General features: G+C 38.9%; 1 protein-coding gene across 1 annotated transcript in view; it reads right to left on the bottom strand.

Annotated features, from left to right (window-relative positions):
• Positions 1-1,285: 1,285 nt before the first annotated feature.
• The window catches only part of DYNC1H1 (dynein cytoplasmic 1 heavy chain 1), a 42,640-nt gene continuing 21,331 nt past the window's right edge, over positions 1,286-22,594 (bottom strand). The window contains exons 38-78 of the mRNA XM_030451932.1: positions 22,203-22,436; positions 21,479-21,685; positions 21,262-21,383; positions 20,724-20,889; positions 20,358-20,521; positions 19,938-20,067; positions 19,319-19,452; positions 18,946-19,060; positions 18,688-18,849; positions 18,397-18,611; positions 18,106-18,310; positions 17,812-17,985; positions 17,596-17,715; positions 17,349-17,469; positions 16,523-16,718; positions 15,776-15,893; positions 14,645-14,860; positions 13,871-14,083; positions 13,564-13,691; positions 12,850-13,003; positions 11,923-12,069; positions 11,691-11,841; positions 11,227-11,480; positions 10,925-11,059; positions 10,741-10,835; positions 10,479-10,653; positions 9,612-9,687; positions 8,365-8,525; positions 7,988-8,099; positions 7,843-7,903; positions 7,336-7,459; positions 6,884-6,997; positions 6,454-6,624; positions 6,032-6,249; positions 5,676-5,779; positions 5,082-5,293; positions 4,139-4,292; positions 3,175-3,317; positions 2,618-2,786; positions 2,125-2,252; positions 1,286-1,680 (exon numbers count right to left, since the gene is read on the bottom strand). Of these exons, the coding sequence (XP_030307792.1) occupies positions 1,552-1,680; positions 2,125-2,252; positions 2,618-2,786; positions 3,175-3,317; positions 4,139-4,292; positions 5,082-5,293; positions 5,676-5,779; positions 6,032-6,249; positions 6,454-6,624; positions 6,884-6,997; positions 7,336-7,459; positions 7,843-7,903; positions 7,988-8,099; positions 8,365-8,525; positions 9,612-9,687; positions 10,479-10,653; positions 10,741-10,835; positions 10,925-11,059; positions 11,227-11,480; positions 11,691-11,841; positions 11,923-12,069; positions 12,850-13,003; positions 13,564-13,691; positions 13,871-14,083; positions 14,645-14,860; positions 15,776-15,893; positions 16,523-16,718; positions 17,349-17,469; positions 17,596-17,715; positions 17,812-17,985; positions 18,106-18,310; positions 18,397-18,611; positions 18,688-18,849; positions 18,946-19,060; positions 19,319-19,452; positions 19,938-20,067; positions 20,358-20,521; positions 20,724-20,889; positions 21,262-21,383; positions 21,479-21,685; positions 22,203-22,436 (6,327 nt within the window). The 3' untranslated portion in view covers positions 1,286-1,551. The remainder of the gene's footprint in view (positions 1,681-2,124; positions 2,253-2,617; positions 2,787-3,174; positions 3,318-4,138; positions 4,293-5,081; positions 5,294-5,675; positions 5,780-6,031; positions 6,250-6,453; positions 6,625-6,883; positions 6,998-7,335; positions 7,460-7,842; positions 7,904-7,987; positions 8,100-8,364; positions 8,526-9,611; positions 9,688-10,478; positions 10,654-10,740; positions 10,836-10,924; positions 11,060-11,226; positions 11,481-11,690; positions 11,842-11,922; positions 12,070-12,849; positions 13,004-13,563; positions 13,692-13,870; positions 14,084-14,644; positions 14,861-15,775; positions 15,894-16,522; positions 16,719-17,348; positions 17,470-17,595; positions 17,716-17,811; positions 17,986-18,105; positions 18,311-18,396; positions 18,612-18,687; positions 18,850-18,945; positions 19,061-19,318; positions 19,453-19,937; positions 20,068-20,357; positions 20,522-20,723; positions 20,890-21,261; positions 21,384-21,478; positions 21,686-22,202; positions 22,437-22,594) is intronic.

The raw sequence follows: 22,594 nt of genomic DNA, 5'->3' as shown, positions 1-22,594 counted from the left end.
GGCAAAGAGGAGTTGCTGAGAGAATGGTGCAGTTCAGCTGAGCTGTTAACAGACAGAAGTTGTACATATTTAAGCTGCAACTGGGATCCAGAATATACTGCTAGCAGGAGAAGCTAGCAGTCCTCCTTCCTTGCTGTACAGTGTGTATGACATGATCCTGGAGGTATGAATTTCAGATACCAATATTCTGGTGGTGCAAAGGAAAGTAATTCATAAAAGCTGAAACAGAATAAAGGCATAGTTATAGCCAAAAGTGATCTTGGATGATGCATGCCATTCCCAGCTCTGTTTCTCCGAAGTGGATATGAGAACTGCAAGCAGCACACAAAGATTACATCGGGCACTGGCCTGGGATTCAATCTTTATGAAGCAATGAAGGCATCAAGGACAGCTAAACCTACAGAGATTAACTATAGAAAACAGATGGAGAGGGTAGACAGCAAGAATTCTGTTTTGGTAACTAATTGGCTGAGACAAATATGAGAGGCAGGCTGAGGTATTTTTCTTCCCAGCAGAGGCCTGTGCTGTGGAACCATTTCTCACAGAAAAAAACTTTAAGAGCAAGTCACTGCATTCACAAGAGGAATCACTGGAAGGAAGGAGCTTGAGATTTCTGTTTTGAGCCTGAAAAACTATGCACCTCTACTCCTCAAATGCAACTCTGAATGCTTGTTAGTGGAGTTGTTCTGACAGGATGGTCAGAAGGGCTGAAATGTTTACCCAATTAATTCAGGAGTAGAGAAAGCAAGCAAATACCAAATCACTACAGCAACCCAAGCAATTGGCAAGAACTCAGCTTCCCTATTTGGTAACGTGAGTCTGCAATAATATTTAACTCCTTGTTTAAGCATTTAATACCATCCTCCTGGGCTTAATGAGTTACAAAACAAGGCTTTTTTCACAAGAGCAGCTTAAGAGGAGGCTCTGTGGTCAGTAGGACAAGAAAGTCTTGCTCAGGATACTCTTAGATTCTGAATGCATCTCAGCAGCTGTGTAAACACAGGTTACTTCAAGCAGGAGCTGGTTCACTGAAGATACTTCATGCAGATGTCACAGCAGATAATGTCAGGCTTTGTGTCTTACAGCACTGAAGACTTAATTACATTCCCAGGTTCTTATAACTGAAGGTCAGCTGAACCAGCTGCAGTGAGCTGCATGAAGGTCAACAACAGGCTTGAATACCAACTTATTACTTGTTATTCTCCAAAAATATCGGTATGGGTACATTTTTTCCAGACAAACAAACAAACAAAAAAAGCAAAAACACATCACCACAATAACAGATAGCATTGAAAGTCTTGCTACAGATTTTATTTTATATAACATGAGCCATCAAAGACCACATCTACCAAATAACCATCTAAAAATCTCATCCAATTTTCCTTCAAAGAAATCCCACCGACCAGCTCTTCAATGCACTGTCTCTTCTTTTCTAGTCAACTTAACACAAACCCATCTGACAACCTAACCTAACTGGGTTACAGAAGTACAGGTGAGTACTACACAGAAGACTGACAGTTACTACAGCATTATAGATGAAAACAAAGCTTTTCACTCAGTGCAGAGAACAGCAACACCACGTTCATAGAAGCTGCGGGGGTCTTCCTTGGTAGCTATTTCAAAGTCAACTGTGAAAATCAGATCAGCACGAGTGAAGTTCAGATAAACTGGTAAAGTAACCTGAGAAAAAACACAAAAAAAGAGTTATGTAAGGCAGCTGAAGAGCATACGAAGCTTCTATAATTATGTGGTACTTATGAGAAAGGAACTGTATTCTCAGATAACACTCAACATCTGAAGGCAGAAGCAGCAGCCCTAATAAATCCATGTAGAGCACTGCCTTACTTATAAGAATGAATTCAAGTTTTGGCCAGACCAACATAAATGTTTTTAGATACCTCTCCTCCTCCTTATCCTACTACAAAGGAAGACCCAGTCAGCACCAGGTCTGTTTGCTGCTAGCCCAGAATTTAGGTACCAACTAACAGTAAGAATATTAGAAAATACCAATTTTATTTGTAGTGCCCAACAAAGGTATCCATAAAGCTTCAGGAAAAAAAGAAAGAAAAGCTAGTATATCAAATTATGGGAGTTCTTTTTAAAATTATTTTCATCAATACTTACAACATTTGCTTTTTTATCAGCATTTGTCTGCTTGATCCAGCGAAGCTGTGTAATGGGCAGTACAGTTGAAATGGCATTTGAAAGTGACAGCTTGTTGTTACTGCATGTAGCTCCCTGAAGTTTCAGGCCTGTAAATTGAAATACACTTTAGAGTTCCAAGAACATTCATACATGCAGAAAGAGACTGCCTACCTAGGTATCACTTAAGGGCTAAGCCCATTGAATGAAAAGTATTTCAATACTGCAGAACAGAGATGCTGCAGCAGGTACACTCCCTACTGCCACTTAAATATATACTTACCTGAGTCTTGAGATTTATTAGCATTATAAGTACTTCTCTTCTAACTAATATAAAACTAATTCTAAACAACTTCAGAAAGCGTGAATTAGCTTTTGCAATGATACAATCTTTTTCATTTGATACAGCCCATTTAATACCAGCAGCTCCCCCAAATATTTTAGAACAAGGAGCCCTTCTTTCTATTAAGTTTACCTGTGACTCCAAAACTGCATGCATCCAGTACTGCGTTCTGTGTAGTTGTAACATTGACCTCAAGACAGAGTTCTTCAAGGGACCAACTGTTTGCTTGGGCAACATACTGTCTTGTAGCAGTAATATATGCCTCTGGTACAAACAGGCCACCAAGGCACACATGGATGTTCTATTTGAGGGGGAAAATTAAGAAAAAAAAAAAGATATCAGCCGCAGTATTCATTATTATAATAAATACTTTAACAACCTATTTACATTAAAATTTTCCTGCCGCCAATGGAACACTGTGTAGCTCCTGAACTGTTTTTTGCTCTAAGGTGATGTGTTCTGTCATTCTGAAATACTGAGTTTCCCTCTACACTGTGTGAGCAGTTAGCTGGCTAAGCTTCACCATTTTAAGATCAGGAGACACTCAATAGTATTTACAAGCACATTTCAGAGAACATTGACTGAGGCTGTTTGCCTGAGGAGCTATTTAGAAGTCTTCACATGAAGACTCCATGAAGCACTTACACAACTCCCCCAAATAACATCTAGAAGAAGTCAGCACATGATACCTTTAGTTCTTTTGCTCCACCAGAAGCAGCTGCCTGGGAAATATTCTGCAGCTGTTTAATGCGCTCACTGAAGTCGGACACCCACTGAATGACAGTCATACCAGCTGGCACTGTGTAATGAGACCAGCTACGAGGCAAAATACCTATGAAAAATGTGATTAGAATTAAGTTTTGTTTGCATACAAGTTGGAACTACACATGAATTTGACACTTTTTCTCCCACTAATCATCTAAGACTTGGACCAGGACATCAGCTTCTATCCTATAAAGCTCCTCAGTAACATAAACCATCTTCAAAGATCACAAAGCAATTGGCCTCCAGGTCTACTATTTATTTAAAATGCCATCCAGTTTCAGAAACCTTTCAACAGCAACTTCAGTTACATGCAGCTATTTACTTTTATGTATATATATATATATATACTTTTTATATATATACTTTATATAGATATATATATATTCTTATATATATTTTTGTGAGGATTTGAGTTTTTAGAAAAAACTTAATAGGTCAAGTATCTCTGTTTCAGGAAATGCTTTTATTCAAAGTGGACAGCAGATCTTTGTGTATTACAAGAAACAGGGGGTCTGTGAAAATGCCACATTTATGTACTATCTTGAAAGAGAACTTCAGGGAACCTGAATATTTTCTAGGGAATTTCAGAGGAGCAATATTACTCTGTGATATAAGTAACTTTGTTCTGTCAAAATTCAGACACTGAAGGAATTTACTAAAATTTCAGCTTAGAAATTAAGCTGCTGATATAAACTGCAAACTAGCTACCTCAACCTGAAATCCCAAACCAATCAGAATTTTATGCTCAGCTCTTGTGTCAACAGGTAAAGTTAATCCCAATTTTCCTGCAATGTTTTTTTCAGATGCTGAGTGTAATAACCTCTAACTGTATTACAGAGTTAAAGAGGCAAGGAGAACACTGGAAGATGCTGATTTGAATTGCCATACCTTTCACCAGCTCATTTATAAGTGTCCGCAAATAGTTGGTTTGTTTCTTTTTCCCTTCACACACTTGAACCACATCTGCAAGGTCCTGACGAACGTCCTGAAGCAGCTTAGCTCCCATTTTCACCTCTCTCTCAAAGAATCGGAACAAAGGATCCTGATTGTCAAAATATTGAAAGTAAGTTGCAGATCATAGTTCTTCCTGGAAAACTGCTACAGAAAGCAACCCTAAAATCCTGGAAGGACTGACCAGTACTACTGTTAACTACAAGCATCAAATATGAAGATGCAGTCTATGGTTAAGAAAGTGGCTCCAGAGGCTGTTTTACAACCAATAATCTCCACTCCCTTGGAGTAGCATAAAAGTAGAAGTTTTAGTTGAACAATTAATACAGACCACCTGCTGCAGCTCCTTCCAATCAACTCTAGATTTCTTCTGAACAGCAACAAAAGGTGCTCATCTACCACCCCAGGTTAAGTCTGTAGAAGCAGTTAGGCAATCATGGGCACATCCAACTAGGCAGCTTATTCCTGAGCTGGAGCTTGGAGCCCAGATCTCAGAGGTTTCCTCCAGCCTTTGCAATTTCTGTTCCCAGTTAGCAGAAGCTGCTGCCCTATCACTTCTCACTTACCATCACTAAATTTCAGCAGTATTTAACGTGCACTGGCTATAAACCCAGTATCACAAGTAGCAGCTGTGTGCTACAAGTACAACAGGAATTGTGTTTCTTAAAATAATCCCCAGAATACATAAACCAACTTTCAAGAGCATTTCAAGAAACCCAGTGGGGAATTACGTAGCTATGGCAGTCAGAATCAGCACTGATAAAGGTTCCATTGTCCTCCTAACAGTCTGATGGGTACTGACACATCAGAGTGCACTTGTTCCAATGTACCAGAATCTGTGCACTTCCTATGCCCATGTTAGAAAAAACTTAGTTCTTACCTTAATGTTTTCCACAGTTCGCTTCAGATGGTTTAGAGTCTGTGGGATAAGGTGCAGCCAGTTAGAAGCTGTGGTGTGCAGTGTTCTCATCCAGGCCGGGCGACCATCTGATGTAGAATCAGTCCTTGTCTTCTTCTCAGTTTCTGCATAAGCCAGATCATCCTCATCCTCTAGCATCTGCATTTTCAGCATTTTACTGATCATATCGATGCCTAAAACAGAAGATGCTTTGTTAGTCAGGGAAGCAACAGCCGAAGGCAAAAATATTGTTACATTCAAGAACCAGGACTTTTTCTCTAGTCAAGACCAAAGATCCAGAAATGCCTATCTGTAGGTGGCTCCAGAGCTGACAATAAAACTTTCCAGAATCAAGATGGGAGCTCAACATCTTTTAAGGCTGAATGTTTAATTCACATGCTTTTGGTCAGTTTTTAGACTGCTCCAGTGTTTTACTTTGCAGAAGTTAATAAATATATTCAGGGAGAAGGGGAAAGCCACCAAACTCTTCAGCAGGATTTCTATTTCTCCTCTGCCTTTTTAAATAAATCAGGGGCTGGTAATCTATGCAAGACATTGTTAAAGTCAAGATTTTACCTTGTGTGGTCAGAAGAACTTTCTCTGCATTATTTGGCAGGCCCAGCCATGATGGTGTTTGTGTATCTGGCAGCATCTCAACCCACTGGACAAATTCTTCACGCCTGCAAGTTGGATTTTTAATATTCATTATAAGACTTTCCCTACTAAAATAACAATATCTTTGCCTGATACAAATGTTTATATAGCTAAATTCCAGCACAGATATAGAGACTGGGGGTGTGTGTGTTTTGTTTTGGTTTTTGTTCTTTTTTTGGGGGGGCTGGGTTGTGTTGTGTTGGTTTGTGGGTAGGTTTTTTTTTAAATTAAAAAAAGATAAGTTGTGCACAGAGGCTGGGATAAGGAAAAAATGATACCTGATTCCATCTGGCATCTGAATATCTTTGTGTCCATCCACTTTGCAAGCCAGCTTGAATTCACTATCAAAACTTAAAGTAGTGAACAGGCGTTCCAGGAAAGTGTTTAACAAACGCTGATCAAATTCATTATCGATGCGACCTCCATAGATGGACTGTGCCATCAGTGTCTTCAGTGCAGACCAGGGGATTTTATCAGGTGAGATATTTTGGCGGCCCTATAAATAAAATGCAGAGTAATTAGCAGGAAACAATTCTTTTTACCTTTCCTGCTAGAGGGACCACATTCAAGAACTAAGTTTAATTGCCATCAGGTTATTTGAGCCCACCCATCTACCTTATTGTTTCCAAAACAGACTGCCTCACTGAAGATCTTAAGTAATCTCAGTATTACCTACACCCAAGTACACAAAACTACTTGCCTTTGCTGTATCATCCAGCCAGGTATCTACTGTGTCACAGGCAGATCTCAGATCAGATTCTCCAAATTCATATTTCTTGGACCAACCCAATGGAGCATAGCGCAGACGCTCTTGGATAATGGCATGGAACCAGGCAAGGAGGAAATACAAACGAGCCCGTTCATTTGGAGACTAGGATGTGGAGAGAAAAAAAACCCAAGCACTTACTATTATGCAAGTGAACTGATAATCAAAGTTTGCTAAAAGGCTGGATTACTACCAAAACTGAATACATTTTACCAACAGAAGGAGCAACTACTACTTTACTTCTTTGAGAACAAAACAGTCTACATACATCTTAGGAGCTTAATTTTTGTCATCTTTTTGTAAGGTAGGGTTTTAACAAACACATTCTGACATTTCCTTTTACTGACATAAGTCATGGCCTTACCTTGCACATTCTAGAAACTGGAATGCTGCTGAATGTCCTCAGCATGTTTGCCTTTACACCAGGAGGAGGCTCAAACACAAAGATTCGGCCAGCACGTAACAAATTCACTGGCACCTAGAAAAGATCAATAAACTCAAATTCAGCTCCTTTAGCCTTCATTAAACTAAATCCCAAATCTAATCCACAGCTCGTGTTAGATTGGAAACCTCACTATGAGCACACACAGTGAAGCCCTGCCTTTTTTTTGGGAAACAGGTGAAGCAACAAAAAGAATGTTATGAAATTTTCAACTCCAATTAGGTTATCAGAAACCAAGCCTATTAACTACCCTGACAAGCTTGTATTCTCTTTCATCAATGCAAAAAGACAGTAATGAGAAAACCTGATCTGAGTAACACTCTTGGCTCTGCAAGTCAGTTATGCTACCACAGCATCAAATTTCAAATTGTTACCTTTGGATTAATCTCCATGGTAAGGAAGAGTCTGAAGCAAGCATGAGGCTGTAGGGAATGGAGCTTCTTTTCTAGTTGCATGAGCCAGCCAGGAGCCAGGTGAACGTTCTTCAGCATTACCCATCTGTGTAGTTTTGAAAAAGTGCTTTTTAGTGTAGTTTTATAGATCCTGGTTAAATCACCACAACGAGTAACAGAATATGATATTAATGCTACAGATCTTCCTCCTCCTTTAAAACCTGTCTTAGACACAATATCAGTTACTGACTACTGTAAATGGGCCAATTTGTTTGTTTTGCAGATTTACCCCCCTTCTCTTGAAAATATTTAAATCAAATACAAGTTGTGAACAGTTGCACTTAAGTTATTAAAAATCTCAGTTCAGAAGATAGTCCAAATTTTTTTAAGGAGTCTTACCTATTTAGCCAATAGATTATTTCCTGCCCTCTCCTGCCCATTTGCCTTTCTACTAAGCAATACTCCAGCTAAAAAGGAGACAGAAATTACCTTCCAGATTTCACTGCTGTGTTTATTGCTTTATCTGCTTGGTTAAACCCTTCAGCAGAACCTAAAAGACAGAAGTTTGTTAAAGCTCTCGCTGCTAACAATTTCATTTATGCTTAGATGATAATGAAATATTTTATGTTCTTACCAATAGCAATAGAAGTGATTTGTGTATTCTGCTCAGCTGCAAGGTCTTCAACATGACCACTGGCATCGTAACCAGGCACTGAACACATCAGCACAGGGGTATTAGGCTTCACCTATTGCCCAAGAAGTTTAAAAGGATACAAATTGGCCACTTGAATACAAGAACAGAGTGAGCTCACTTTTTCTTCCAGCTAAAAATACCATGCTACTCTTAGTTTTACAGTAACAAATAGGGAAGTGATCCATTCTTCCCAGTTTGGGGAGAAGGATAAAGTGGAAGAAATATTCTGGTGGATAGCTCTATTTGTCATGGAACTCATGCAAGGTGGCACTGAGCATTACCTCAGGATTTTAGCCTTTCAAAAGCAAGCAGGTTACCTCTGTATCTACGATGTGTGTTAGATCTAAAGGCTGCTCCATAATGGACATGAAAGACTCCCCAAGATTTGTTGAAACAAAAGTATGTGCCATTGCCAACAAACGATCTGGACGGAAGGCCTGGATCAGAAGCAAGCGATGAATGGCCTGTCCAATAGGAGCTGAAAAGGGGAGACAGGATTAAATGGACAAGTAAGAAAATTGACCTCAACACCCTCCTCTTTTCAATTCTCCATTCAATTTTTCCCATCTCACTCTGAAAATCAGGTGCTAATTACCCTTTAAAAAAAAGCTGTTGCAACATATTAATGGAATGCTTGTATGACAGCCAAAAGAAATGTACCATGTTCGGTTAGTCTGTATTCTGCAACATGACCCACTCAATTGCTCATGCTGTGAACTTTCTGAAAGCCTGATTTGATGAGATGCTTTTGGAGTCTGCTGAAAGTTACTGCTCTACAAAATCTACAGTGTATTGCCAAGAAGTGATTTTAACTTCCAGGGACCGTATATCTCTTCAGATCTTATCATCCTTTCAATAATCTGCTGTTCTAAGCTTGTGTAGCATGGATAGGACAGATAACCTAGAGCTGCTTCAGACAGTGGTCAAGAAGCCCTATGGTAGCTAGTGAACTCAAGATTAGGATACTTAATTTAGAAAGCCACCCTCAGGAATGGACCCAGAATGATCACAGATTGCTAAACACTTCTAATGTTACCTTTCAGACAGGGCTGGAGGTGAAGGCTAAGAGTTATCCTTAAGTTCTAACTCTTAACAAATTAACACTGACAACTAAATGCAGCAAACATTGCTTAGATACAAGTGCAGGAGGAAACATTCCAGTACCTCAGCCCTGTTCTCAGAAAATCTGTGTCTTGGAGGTTTTTAGAGGACTGAGCTGCCTCCAGATTTGCAATGGTTAAAGTTAATCCAGAGTGTTATGCAACTCAGTGAGACCACAAAGTATGTTTCATCCTCACTGGAAAATCAGATTACAGGTTAAGGTGCAGGAAACAAGTGTAGTGACTATTGCTTAAAAACAAAAAAAAAATTAGATAAAAAACCCAAATAAACCAAACCTGTTAAGACTTACAGTTCTTCCACAATCCCAACTTTATGATTTGGACCAGGCATTTAGGTACAAACTAAAGCCATAGTTTAGAACTACTTTAAAATCACAGAAATTCTACTTCGATTAAAGTCATTACTGTAGGTTTACTGTGGACAACAGTGCAATCCAACTTACTTGAAGGTTTTTCTTCAGTCCAAAGGTATGGTACAGTCTGCTCTGGTGAACTGCTATCCAGCCAGATACAGAATTGCTATATTGAAAGAAAATGTAGAACTAAAATTATGCTTTGTCTACTATGCTTTCCTGAGATGTATCTAGTAATTTCACCGATACCCCCTAATTCTGTATTGCCTCCAGCATCCCTGATTCTACAGATCTCTACCAAGTCCCAAGCTAGACATTATTTTACCCCAGGTTGAAGAGTTTGAGGAAAATTAGATGTATCAAATAGAATTTTTAATATAAAACCCAGGCACAGCACCAAACAGGTACTATTTAAGATATGAATGTATTTTGGAGCATAATTTCACAGTTAGGACACAGATGTGTACTTGAGAACACTTAGGTTCTTGAGAAGTGAGAAGGAGCAAAATGTTCAGCAGCTGAGCACTATCCAAATTTATTCCAAATAGTAATGACCAAGATGGATCTGGAGAGATCATTGAGTCCAAGCCCTCTCCCCCATCTGGGCAGGACCACCTAAAGTAGGTCACAGGGCTGCTCCCCTCCACTGCCTAATTATCACACAACAGTGATACAGTAAGGCACATAGTATCACATATTCTGCTACCACAGGAACCAAGGCTGACTTCAAAGTTAGTGTTTCCAAGGCTGAGTGAACAATGCTGGTATTTACAACTCAAGTTTCATAGCTTGGTCACAAACAAAGAACATTAATTTCTACAACGACAATCATTGATACCTAAGGCTTTCGTTTTTGTACTAAAAGAGCTTATTGGTAAGTATGAAGCTCTTAAAGTAGACACCTAAAAAGTTTTACCAGGTAGTTTAGTGCAGAACGTAACCTCAGCCAACACCTACCTCATCAGCCTGCACTTTGGAAACAAGGTCCTTAAATGCAGGAAGGCAGCTCAGCCTCATCATTGCTTCTGTCTGCTCTACAGTCAAACCATTCATTTTTGGGAGAGATGAAGTGTTTAGTACAATCTCCTTTCCTCTCAGGAAATGCTGGAATTCTGCATCATATGTAGGCTCCCTAATGTTAAGGGAAAAGAAGACTTTATCTAAGTGCCCTCAAGACACCCTTCCCTTTTTCAGCTGAAGTGAGAAAACAAGTGTTTACCCAATAGTGCCCTTCAGTTTAATCCGAGCCAGCAACATAGCAAATGTTATATGATCTTGATGGAGCATGCCACGGGCCACTCTATTGAAAGCCACCTACCAACAAAATGGTGAAGTTAGAATAAGAAAACTTGAACTCCGCCCCTTCAAAATGATAAGAATTACTTATTAAAAAAAAATTGAACCTGAAAGAGATCCTTTGTGATGATTGAGAGACGATGAGTATGGTCTGTAATTCCCTTCAGATTCGGGTTCTCATACAAGACATTGTGATAGATGTCCAAGAAAAACTGGAGAGAGTATTGGTACAGGAAATGTATCTGAAAGACAAAGAATTTGTTTCTTCTCACTAAAATCCTACTGCTATATCATCAGTGGCTTATGCCTACCAAACTGCAATACAGCATCCAGGGCTGAAATTAGGCGGTGCCTATTTTGCTTTGAACAGTAAATTTATGAGGCTTCTGGTAGGAAGAACTCATCCTACCTGTTTCAGTGACTCCATAGTAAAGTAAATACTGCTGCACGCTGTAGAAAGAGGCAAGTACTGTTGAGAAACAGTCTCCACTTCCTGCATGACAATATCAGTCTCTTCTACTTTTCTGGTGACCTCTGCTGCTTCCCTCTTCAGGTTCTCAAGAGTAGTAATGATGGTGTCATCATCCAGGATTCGTCCCTTCACTTCATTAAGTGCCTGCAGCAGGGATTTTTCTAACTGACGCAAGCGCAGCTGAAATTCACCTTCATTAGAAGAAAAGTGAGGTTACATATTGTATAGATCAGTTAAGTTTTAAAAAAACCTACATGAATTGTGTACGTATTGCCACTGGACACCCAGAAAAAGCAAGAAGATCAGCTCTAAAGATAATTCACTGTACCTCTACAGCTACACTAAAACCCCTGTATTTTTTTAGAAGGGAAAGAGGTTACTCTGGTTTTTTTTAAGCATACCCTGGAGCTTGAGGAGGTCAGAACGTTTTTCATCAACGTCTGGTCTTTCAGCTTTCAGCACTTCATTCAGACACTGGCTCTGTAAGCTGCTGCGAGTTACTGTAAAGTTCACAAATGTAACACGAGAGCAGAGGTCTGGTGGGAATTCAACCTATCACAGGAAACAAGAAAAACTTTCTCAGATCTCTGACATACCATTTCTACTAACAGGACAGCCTTTTGTTTTACTTACTGTTGGATCTCTGGTGGACAGGAAGATAACGAAGGATGGTGACAGATCAATATCTTGGTCTCCCAGAGTGATCAGAACTCTGCCTCCAGTTCTCCGGACTTCACGATTCAGAACAGGATTCAGAACTGGATCATAGCTCTCCACATCCTAGAACCAGAGATGTGTTAAGAGATTCTGTTTCTTGCAAGTGTCTCAAGCTAAAAATCCTGATCCAACTGGGGCTTAAAGCTCTGGTAGCAATTAATTTGCAGTTGGTTTTGAATACAGATCACATTCAGAAGGTATTTCCAGATACAGATCACATTCAGACGGCATTTCCAGTTTAGATTTATAGTTCAGTTACACAAGCACAGAGGTTAGGCTATTACCATACAAAATCTCAGTAGGGGAGTACAAGTACTGTGTTAGTTCCAATGCATAATAATCTAAACAGCACAAGAAACAGTTACTGATCTCATGAGTGAGTTAATCCTTTGTTTTCCTATTTCTATACAAAGAAATGAGAAATACATCCATCTCAAGCAAAAGAACTGTTCCTACAGTTGACTATTTCTTTGTATTACAAAAACAAGTACTTACTGCTCAGAACAAATTCTAGGTAACTAGACGTATTAGGTGCCATTACCCACTATTAGAGATAGCATACAGGAACAACAAACAGCCAAGTTTTAAGTAACTTTATAGGGATGTAAAGAAAGATAATTTGAAAAGAAAAGCATGTTATCTTAAAATGGTGAACAAATGAAATACCTTATTTTGACGGCATATCTCACTGATCACATTTTCTCAGGACTAACACCTCACATGTCACTCAGTACTAGCTTACTTGTTAAATTACAGTTTGAAAAGAAAGTTGTTTGCTTCTTACTTTTCTAGTACGCAGAATTCAGTAATTTTAAATAGTCTCTACATGATCATGCAACTAACCTGTACCAGGAGTGGGTTACCAAATCTTAAGGCACTTTCCAAGTTCTTCCTGAAAGCATCATCCAAGAAACTGGTACGAGTTATCTTACGGTCTTTATATTCATTCATGATAAACTCTGTAGCTTGCCCAGAAGGATCAATGATCAGTGGATACCTAAGTTAGTAATAAAACACTTCCATTATTTTCATTTTTACTGCAGACAGCCTCTAAGAAGTTTTATTACTTTAGGTTGCATTATTATTATCAATAATCTAAAATAAAAATAATTTAAATAAAAATAATAAAAATAAATAAAATAAAAATAAATCCAAAAAACAAAATTTTAAAAATAAATAAATAATAAATCTAAATATAATAAATAATATAATAAATCTAAATTTAAAAATAAAAATAATCTAAAAGCTTGTGTAGTGAAGGAACAAGTTGGACAAGTTCAATGACTCAGTTCAGTTTTGAAACCTAAATCTGTATTTGGACAACAAAATAGCTTTGTTCAAGCCAACTTATCTTAACAGCTAAGCATAAAAAAAAAGCCATGAAAAGACGAATGAAAGGTTTCATGTTTACACGTGGCTGAGAAGCTTTCACAGACACTGGAATCTCTCACAACAATGAAAGTGCTTTGGAAGAGTTACTGTGATTTTTTGATATGTGCAAAACCCTGCCTACTGCAAGACTGTCACTTCAGTAAGCTGCATCTTAATATGAAATACCTGTTAAAGCGTTTGAGCATGATGGCATTCTCAGTGCACAGGTCATCTGCAGGAAGAGAACTTGCTTGCCAGCGGAGCCGCTCATCGGCGTTGGAGAGGTACTCTGTCCTTGCAATGTCTGTACGGAACTGCAAGAAGTAACTACAGTTAATATGTAACTAGAGATTCTCCTGCTACCTGGTGAAGGTGTTTTGATTAAATTCAGCTCTGCAAAGTCTTCTTTTCCACTCACTTAACACTCCTAAGACTTCTTTTAACTGCTGTACTGAACTGATTTATGGTTAACTTACCATGATTGTATCAGTACCTGGATATTTGCTTGCTGCAAGTGGTGAGACCATGTAGTGAACAGATTCTGACGCATCTGCTGATCAAAGTAGCCAGCATAGGCAATAAAAGCTCCTGAAAGTAAGCAGTCTCCTGCAATAGTGGACATCTGGTTCTTGAAAGTTTCACTTGTCTTCTCCCATCTTTCACGTTCTGCAGAAAGACTCTTCAAAAGAGCTGTGCTACGGTTTACCTAGAAATAAGTGGTGAAGTAGTGTCTTCAGATGATAAATTTTTATAGAACTACTATATATAGAACTACATGCCTCTGGGAACAGTTACATTGACTGAAAGCCCAAGTTGAACTTAAAAGCTCAGAATGAAATTAAACCTGTTTCTACTTAAATTTATTATGTTAGTACTCAACTGTTACTTGGAAGAATTTTAAGCACTGGCATTGTAGTGTCATATTAGTAATTACACCAAGTACCTTGAAAAACGCTTCCTTCCCCCCTGCCACCAGTAAAGTCATTACAATTACACTTCATCCCTTTCTGTTTCAAAGGGCTTCCCACTTATTTTAACCCTTATGTGAACTGTCTCATTAATCAAATGGCAACAAGAACTGGTATTTCTAACTCCTGCCAGGTTTCAGTAGCTCAAGAAGTTTGTGAGATCTAGGGATGAAACAAACAGCTCAGATGAACAGCACAGGGAAAGTAAGAAAGTCTGTTCACAAGTTTGAAGAATAGTTCAATTTCTGACTGTTAAAGATTAAAGATCAGAAAATTACAGATATATAGAAGAGTCTTACTTTTGCTTCTACAGCAGCCAAGTCTGCCTTAATAGCTTGAGCCTCCGAAATCAGTACTGCATATTCTTCTTTGTAACGGGCAATACTGGCCTCAAGATCACGAATCATTTGCTCTACTTCATTTGCTTTCTGTTGATTGTCTTTGGCATCATCCTCCAGCTTCTGCAGTTCATTGCGAAGAGGTTCCACTCTTTTCAACATGTCAGCATAATTCAGCTGAAATAGTAAACAGTAAAAAAAAAAAAGTCAGTAAACATTTCTAAAATTATGCATATTAATAAGAACTACAGCATTCCTGTATATAGTATCAATTGCACCTTTTCGAACTTAGGTACTTGTGATCTGTATAAAAATTTTTAGTTATGTAACAGAAACTTAGAATTCTTCATCAATCCGTAGGACTTCAGTTTAAATGAAGACCAGACAATAAAGTAATTGCTTTTTGCAAGAATCTTTTACTACTCTATAGATTTAAAGGAAATGATCCAAAAGCCTAAGACCACAGTAAGTAGTGCACAGTACTGTTTTGCATAAATACTTGACTGGGTATCCACACCAGTACTAAACTGATCTGCTTTCTAGTAAACAATGCAGTACAGCCAAGCCACAGAACAATTAGGGTAAGGCCTATTAGCAACATTTGAGCTGAACAATCTCTAAACACCATATCATTCATAGCAGTCACAGTTTTAACAAATCAACCAGAACACCAACAAGCAAGGGAAAACAACCCTGGATATCTCAGTGTGGGGTCATCTTCCCAAAGCCTGTTCCTTAAGGGAACTAACTAGTCAAGGATTTAAAAATCTGCCTAAAAGACCTTAATAGAGCTGCCCGTGAGTATGCCCCACTCTGAAGCACAACTAAGACCACACAGGTTTCCTTAAAAAGATCAGCTGTTGTTTACCTAGTTCCCTGGTGCAAAAGCTGGATCACAAATGGCCATTAATTCTCTGCAACAGTAGTACAGGCCATAAAAGCATTCACCTGAACTTCTATTAACTTCTTTGAAGCAGAACAGCTTGCAATATTTAGCTGAACCGAATCAAATTCAATGCCTTTAGGCACTGTCATATGCTGTCAGGTTCACTCTTTCACCTTGCATTTGCTTTTCCACAGTACTGACTTTACCTGTGCAATTGCCCATTTCACCATAGGCCCACAGGCCAGTGATGCTCTGTTTACAATTTCATAGTTGTAACTGGGATTTGACAGGTAGTTTTTCTTCATCTTCTCCCGGATGGCATCACTACAAAGGAAAGATTTTCAGAGATAGCATGAGTCATGCATATGTCAGCACACAGATGTTCTGTAGTTCTTTATCTGGCCTGATTTCACAGTTGACATGAACATTTCCTAGCAGTTTAGCTGACAGGTATCTGAGAGGTTTTAATATCTTCAAGATGTTTCAGAAATTACAGCTTGTGAGTGATAAAAGGCATTTAACAATATTTTAGAATATGTCACTCACAAATTGCTTAAACTCCGCTCAGAAAAATACTGAGGTTTGAGGTGAATTCAGTATGTCTTTAGTCTGACCTTCTGCTTAGATTCAGAGACAGCTAGGGGGTCAGCCTGCATAAAGCCCTCAGCAGCCTGGTCTACTTTAAAGTAGCAATGTGACTTTGGACAGCCACACACTGCTTTACAACTATGCCTTGAAGTTACTCAACAGCAGCTGTTTTGTCCCAGCTTGCATGATACATCCATGCTTCAGTAGTCTGCTTCCTGTATCACCTACACATTCATTACATGCAGAAGTAGTCTCAAAAGAAGTCAAATGCTACTAAAGGAATTACACAGAGATGAGTCCACTTAGGATCTTCCTCATCTTTGTGCATAGTTTGTTCACATAAATAATTCACACTTGCATTTTACCTGATTTCCTCAGCAGAGAAGTTAACAATGGTTGGAATGAAGTTCTCTCTCATGATAATGGAACGTATTTGTTTCCAGTCAGTTGTACTTTCACCCAGCAGCAGGCAGATGGACTCCAGTGCTAGCTTCACTGCTGCAGGTGGATTGGCCATAGAACGGACCTCGACCAGATGCTGTTTCTTTATCGACTTCACAGCTAACCAGTGCCAGGGAGATGATGAATTTTGATTGGGGAGAAAATTAACAGTTAGCAAAATCCACTAAATTACCTTGGATTAGTAAAATGCTTCAGGAGTCTCAAAAGTATATTGAGACTATTAGCAGACACTAGTGGGTAACATTCAGATACTGTATTACAAGATAAACTTTTGTCAATGTCGACTTGCCAACTAGTCAGAGACAACTTACTCTGCTGCATAAAAATGATTCGCTTCCAAGTGTTACTAGAAGCAATGACTACTCTATACAATTTAATGAGCAAACAGTTTGACTGTATGCTGTCTGTACAGTAATAAGGCATCAGTGGTCTTTCTGGTTACGAGATTTATTTATGAATATACTGACTGAATAAATAACTAGACTAGTCTGCCAGAAATAAAACCATAACAGGGAGCATTAAGTATCAGATCAGTACTTACAAACTGCATAAAATCAGAGTTTAAGGATTAGGAATTTCTTCAATACTGCTGAGTTCCACATTAAGAGCTTAAGCTTTTAGTAGGCAGCACCAACTCAGACCAAATACACCAAATGCCAAAATGCATTCCCATCAACTTCAGTTTTTAGATCCTGTCCCACAGTGTGATCTCTTCAGGTGCTAACATACCATTCTGGGCTTCAATCACAGCAGGCTCCACCTTGTCAAGATCTTCTTTCACACTCATCTGCTTGTCTGCAATGACTTCCTGCTGCTTGTGCAGCTGTTCTTGAATCTCCTGGCTCATGACCTAAGAGGAAGTTTCACACACAAATGATTGCTTTTTAGAAGCTGAACTTCTAGTACTTGCTCTGCAGGCTCTGTTTTGTAAAATAAAAACATTTACTATACAAAGAGATTTAACAAAGATTTTTACCTTTTTCTTTTCAGCTTCCTGCTGATCTTTCACCATCTTTTTCAACTTGTCATTGGCTGCTGCATTCTTTACTTCCAGTTCCTGACTCTTTATTCTTAGGTCACGTCGCAATTCTTCCACCTGAGAAAGATTTTAAGATGGGAAAATTCAGATTAAACACGGGGAACAATTTAATCACTCCACTCTTATAAAGGGCAAAGTTTGAGAGATACGTACCTGATCAACTGTTTCCTTGATTTTTCTCAGGCCAACATTCAAATGCATTTGCTGTTCCTCCAACTCACTTCGTTTCTCATTGAACAAATTTGCATAGTGGTTGATGAAGTCTAAATAGTGGCGTGGTGTTATTGCCATGGTTCTGCCTCCTCGTTTTGCCAGACGAGCATTAGCCTTTAGGAAAGAAGGAAATGTATATTATACATTAATTTTAAACCTATTCAGACCACACTTTTTAGGAAAGTGGTGCATGATATTGTGGCCTAGAGGTTGAGCAAGGTAATAAAAACATACCTGATGGAGAGTCTGATGAACAAATACACAACTGTTAACAATAGCTTCCCTGTGTGATGGTGGCTGTGGCAGCTTATCATACACAACTGGCATGTAATCAGGCACAATATAATTTGGTTTCTCAAGATCCATTTTACTTGTGAACTCTTTGCCAACTTGGTACAGTGCCTCAGTTGACCAGTCTCCAAACCAGTTCAAGACACACCTGAAATACAAAGCATTTGTGAAGACCTCTCAAAAACTACTGTTCTATCAGTATTTGTAATGCTTGTTGGAATATACAGTAATTACCTGTTGAAGAGAGCAGGAGAGGTAGCTGCCCTGTCCTTCAAGCCCTCAGAAGATGGATTCATGGTGAACACAACATGGAGATTGCGAATAACTTGGCTAGTGAACCACTTATAGAGCTCTTCATGTGAGTCTAACATTAAACCTTCTTTCTGTGCTCCTTCTTTACACTGTGTCATGAGGGTGGCATATTCATCTCCTTCAAAGAGACCAGGAACCTAATTCAAAAGACAGCTTTGTTGTAGATCACAGTTGTAAACAGATGCTTAAAGTATCTATTTAAAATCCTCTTACCTCTCCATTGGCTAGGAGAGTGTTCATTCTCTCCAGAAATCCAGAATCCAATACATTTGACTCATCCATTATAAAAGCTATTTTTTCATTTTTGCAGCCAGAACGTCTCAGTACTGTCCTAAGATCTTCATCAAAATCTTCACCTGTGTATTTTCTGTGAACCTAGTAAAATTTAATGTTGGTTATTAACACTTTGGTTTAGCTTTTAAGGGGATTTTAAAGCCAACAATAGTTAGGAAGTAAAACTAGCATATCAACCTTAATTTGGTAGACGCTCAAACCATTCATCCAGGCAACAAATCTTGAGAGAGTTGTTTTCCCTGCTCCACTGACTCCAATAAGCAGCAAATGGCCCTGTGGCTGACGGAAGATTCTGTAGAAGCAGATAAGCAAGTATGTTTTAATCAAGTGTTACCAACTTATTGAAGTTTTGAGCGTTAAAATTTCAAACTGGTACCAAACTGACACATCTTTCCAGGTAGCATCCTGCTATTTGGAGGTTAGAAGTAGACACTCTATGGAAAACACTGGGATCATGTTCCATTCTTGCTTAGTCTGTACTCAGGCTATTCTGTTTCAGAACAAGTCTCTAAACACTATTTACATGAGCAGCCACTGAGTCTCCACTCACCGGTCAATTCTTAACACATGATCCAAGACTTCATTGAACAGAACCAGTGGCACATCCAGCTCCTCTTCATAAAAGACTTTAAGACGAGCTTTGACATAGTCTCTTAATTCCTCCTGATCCACTGGAATATAATCCTAAAAAAGGAGCAGTCAATACAGTATAGAATTAAGATTAAAGAAATGTTGCTTAGGGATCAATTTATAAGTGGATGAAAGCACTTATAATGAGTAGACTACTTACTGTAGCAATCCCATACAAAAGCTTAAGAATGTTGAACTCATTTAACTTGTACAGGAACAAGTCCACAGCTTCAAGTGCCACCAACAGCAGCATGGGGTTTAAATACCATCACACTACTGAACCTATCTATCATGGTCTGAGACTGTACTGCCAGTCACTGAAGAGGCTAGGGAGAAGCATGACAAGACTTAAACTGCCCTCACTCCCCCAGTTTAGTTTAAACAGTCTTTGCCAGGCATTTGCTATTGGTCACAGGTGGGTAGCAGGCTAGATGGACTTTCCCCTTGACCTTATGGGACTTCTACAGACTGCCCAGCTGTCTTGGTTCAGATTGCAAGAAACAGTACACCAAAAATTTTTTTAATTTTTAGAATTTTACCTTTGATAGCCAGTTGCTGTATAAGATAGGCCTGCTCATAGCTTTTTCTTTGTCGATATTGGGGAAGTGCTTCAGAGCAACCATATCAATGTTCTCATCAGTCCACCGCCTCTCCTCATCTTCTACAAGTCTGGATAAAGAAAAAAGTCAGTGACTACAAATTGTCTGTAAAGGGAGGATACAGTCACATTGCATGGCAGTGCTACCACTGAAGTACGTTTGTCCTTTGCATAGATATGACTCCCAATAACATTAACTTAATGAGCAAGGTGAAATATTTTCATTTGTATTTCAGCTATTTAACATGAACCACACTTCAGTTTGATCTTCTGGAAGTTGAAAGGCGTCAATGAATGGGTGAAATTTATTTGCACCCCTTTTTTTTTTCTTTTTTTTCTCCTCATCTCATGTTTATTTTACCTGTCTTGGAAGAGACGTAAGGCTTCATGGGCCCATATCCTTATAAGGCCTTCCACTGGTAAAGTTTCTAGTGGCCTCAATGCTTCAAATATACCTCTGACCCATCGGGTCATTTCACGAGGTGAATATATGTAGTGCGGCTGTGTGTCTTGAGTGAATCTCTCCTAAAAAGAAACTTAATTAGTTATTTCATCCCAAAGTTGCACTGTATTTTTTACAAGTCTTAGCACTGTAAGCATTTTGGCAGATCTCAAGTAATCAGTTGAGCTCTTGTACATGTATTATCCATGTGAAAGGCAAACAATGCATGTTAAATGATTCAGCATAAAGGGAAGGCTTCTAATCAGAGTCCAGGGTTGTATTTACCTGAGACATTGTGTAGAATTCCACCATAGCAGCAGTGAGAGGTTCTGCATATGTGCGGAGTGATGGGATCAGCCTCAGCATTGCACGATTGAATGTTCCATATATCTGAGTAAGTGAGGCTGGTCCAGGATAGTCCACATAAACCACAGGAACATGTCGTAAAAATCTGAAAGAGGAGGGTATTATGTAGTACAGAAGTTCAAATTATAGTCTGTGTCATTTTCATTATCTTTTCCTGGAACTGAGTAACTGGTTGGTTCAAAATTAGCAGTAACTGCTGATAATTTGATTGCTCCTTTGTGACTGGCAAAAAGCATTCTGAAGTACTGACAGCATTTCAGACAGGTTATTCAAGAAGTGTAACCGTGAGCTGACTGGCTGGCTGTCAGGATAAGAATGAATTAGCAGTTAGTATAAAAGCAAGTAAAACAATTTCTGCAGAGGTGATGTTAAACAAATGTATTAAAAATACATAGATCAACGCTTTAATTTTTACCCCTATTTGGCAGTTACTATACAGTTTTGCTAGACAGATTACCTATGTGAGAGAGGTTTTCTTCCAGGATCAGTAGGTGGATTACATGCACCAACAAACTGAATTCTCTCCAGTTTCACCCATGTCTGGTCTGATGTACGATAGAATCCTCCATGTTCCACCATCTGGAAAAAGATAAAAGTAAAATAAAAATCAGTGGAACACCGTATTTCCCTGAAAATAACTGTTATGATATAGCTGATTACAAAGAAACCCAAACCTGTCTAATGAAGGATATGACTCTCTGAGTGCCATATTTATCCATATCTGGCAAGTTGATTTCATCACAGAACAGCACCAGCCACTTTCCTAACTGCACAGGAGCCAGCACCACTCCATTAGGTGTACGTCTGTACTCACAGTAGTGATCAAAAGTTTTCAAGAGCAGTTCTGGAGTAGTAGCACTGGAAAAGTTGAGCCCGACCACCTTAAAAGGGGAACATTGAAAAGAAACAGTTAAAAATACACTAAATGCATATATAGTTTATATGATGCTTTGGGTGACTCTGTGTATTCTGGCTGTACAGTGCTTGCTTCCCAGAGCAGGTTCTCCATTTACCATGCAGCAACAGCTCCTACTCAATCTTGTACTTAAAAATCACAGCTTCATATAACTATTTTCCACCTTAATACATTGAAGAACAAGAGTTGTTCTTAAGCATTACCACAGGTTTTGAAATACAATATGGAGAAATGCTCTGTACTACTGAAGCCACAAATGGAAGAAAGTAGCTTTTAGGTTAAGAATCTTGAGACTTAAAATTTACACTCCGCTCAACATAATTTTTTTTTTTTGCTATGACTACATATGACTGACTGGGGTGGAAGTATCACTGCATTCTGATCAGCAAATAATTTCTGATTTCATCTTTAAATGAGATTAGAGACTTGGTACTGCTCTGCAACTCACACATGTGCATGCATGTGCACACATACACACACACCTCCATGTCAGGCAGAGCTCTGAGAGCGCTGAAGAGGGTCATGGTCTTTCCAGAACCTGGTGGTCCACACAGTACTAGAGGTTTGTGTTCTGCCAGCCAAGTATACAGCAATGCTTCATGACGAACAGTATCAAGGGTTGGTACTACAACATCAGGAGCTGCAACTTTGTGTGTCTCAACTTCAATTTGAGGAACCTTGGATTGCCATGGCACCCATTCACCTGTAATGGACACCTAGGACCACAAAAACATGATCAGACAACTTAGAACAGGAATGTAGTTCAACTTCTATTAAAAGACAATTTTTTTTAAACCACCGGATAGTTTGAGGCATAAAATTTGATATGATTGTTTAACAGGCAGCTTGTTCACCAAACCATGAAACTTAAATT

This window comes from Calypte anna, chromosome 5A (genome assembly GCF_003957555.1).
Source record: "Calypte anna isolate BGI_N300 chromosome 5A, bCalAnn1_v1.p, whole genome shotgun sequence".
NCBI classification, from domain to species: Eukaryota; Metazoa; Chordata; class Aves; order Apodiformes; family Trochilidae; genus Calypte; species Calypte anna.
This window is presented reverse-complemented; position numbering and strand designations above follow the sequence as displayed.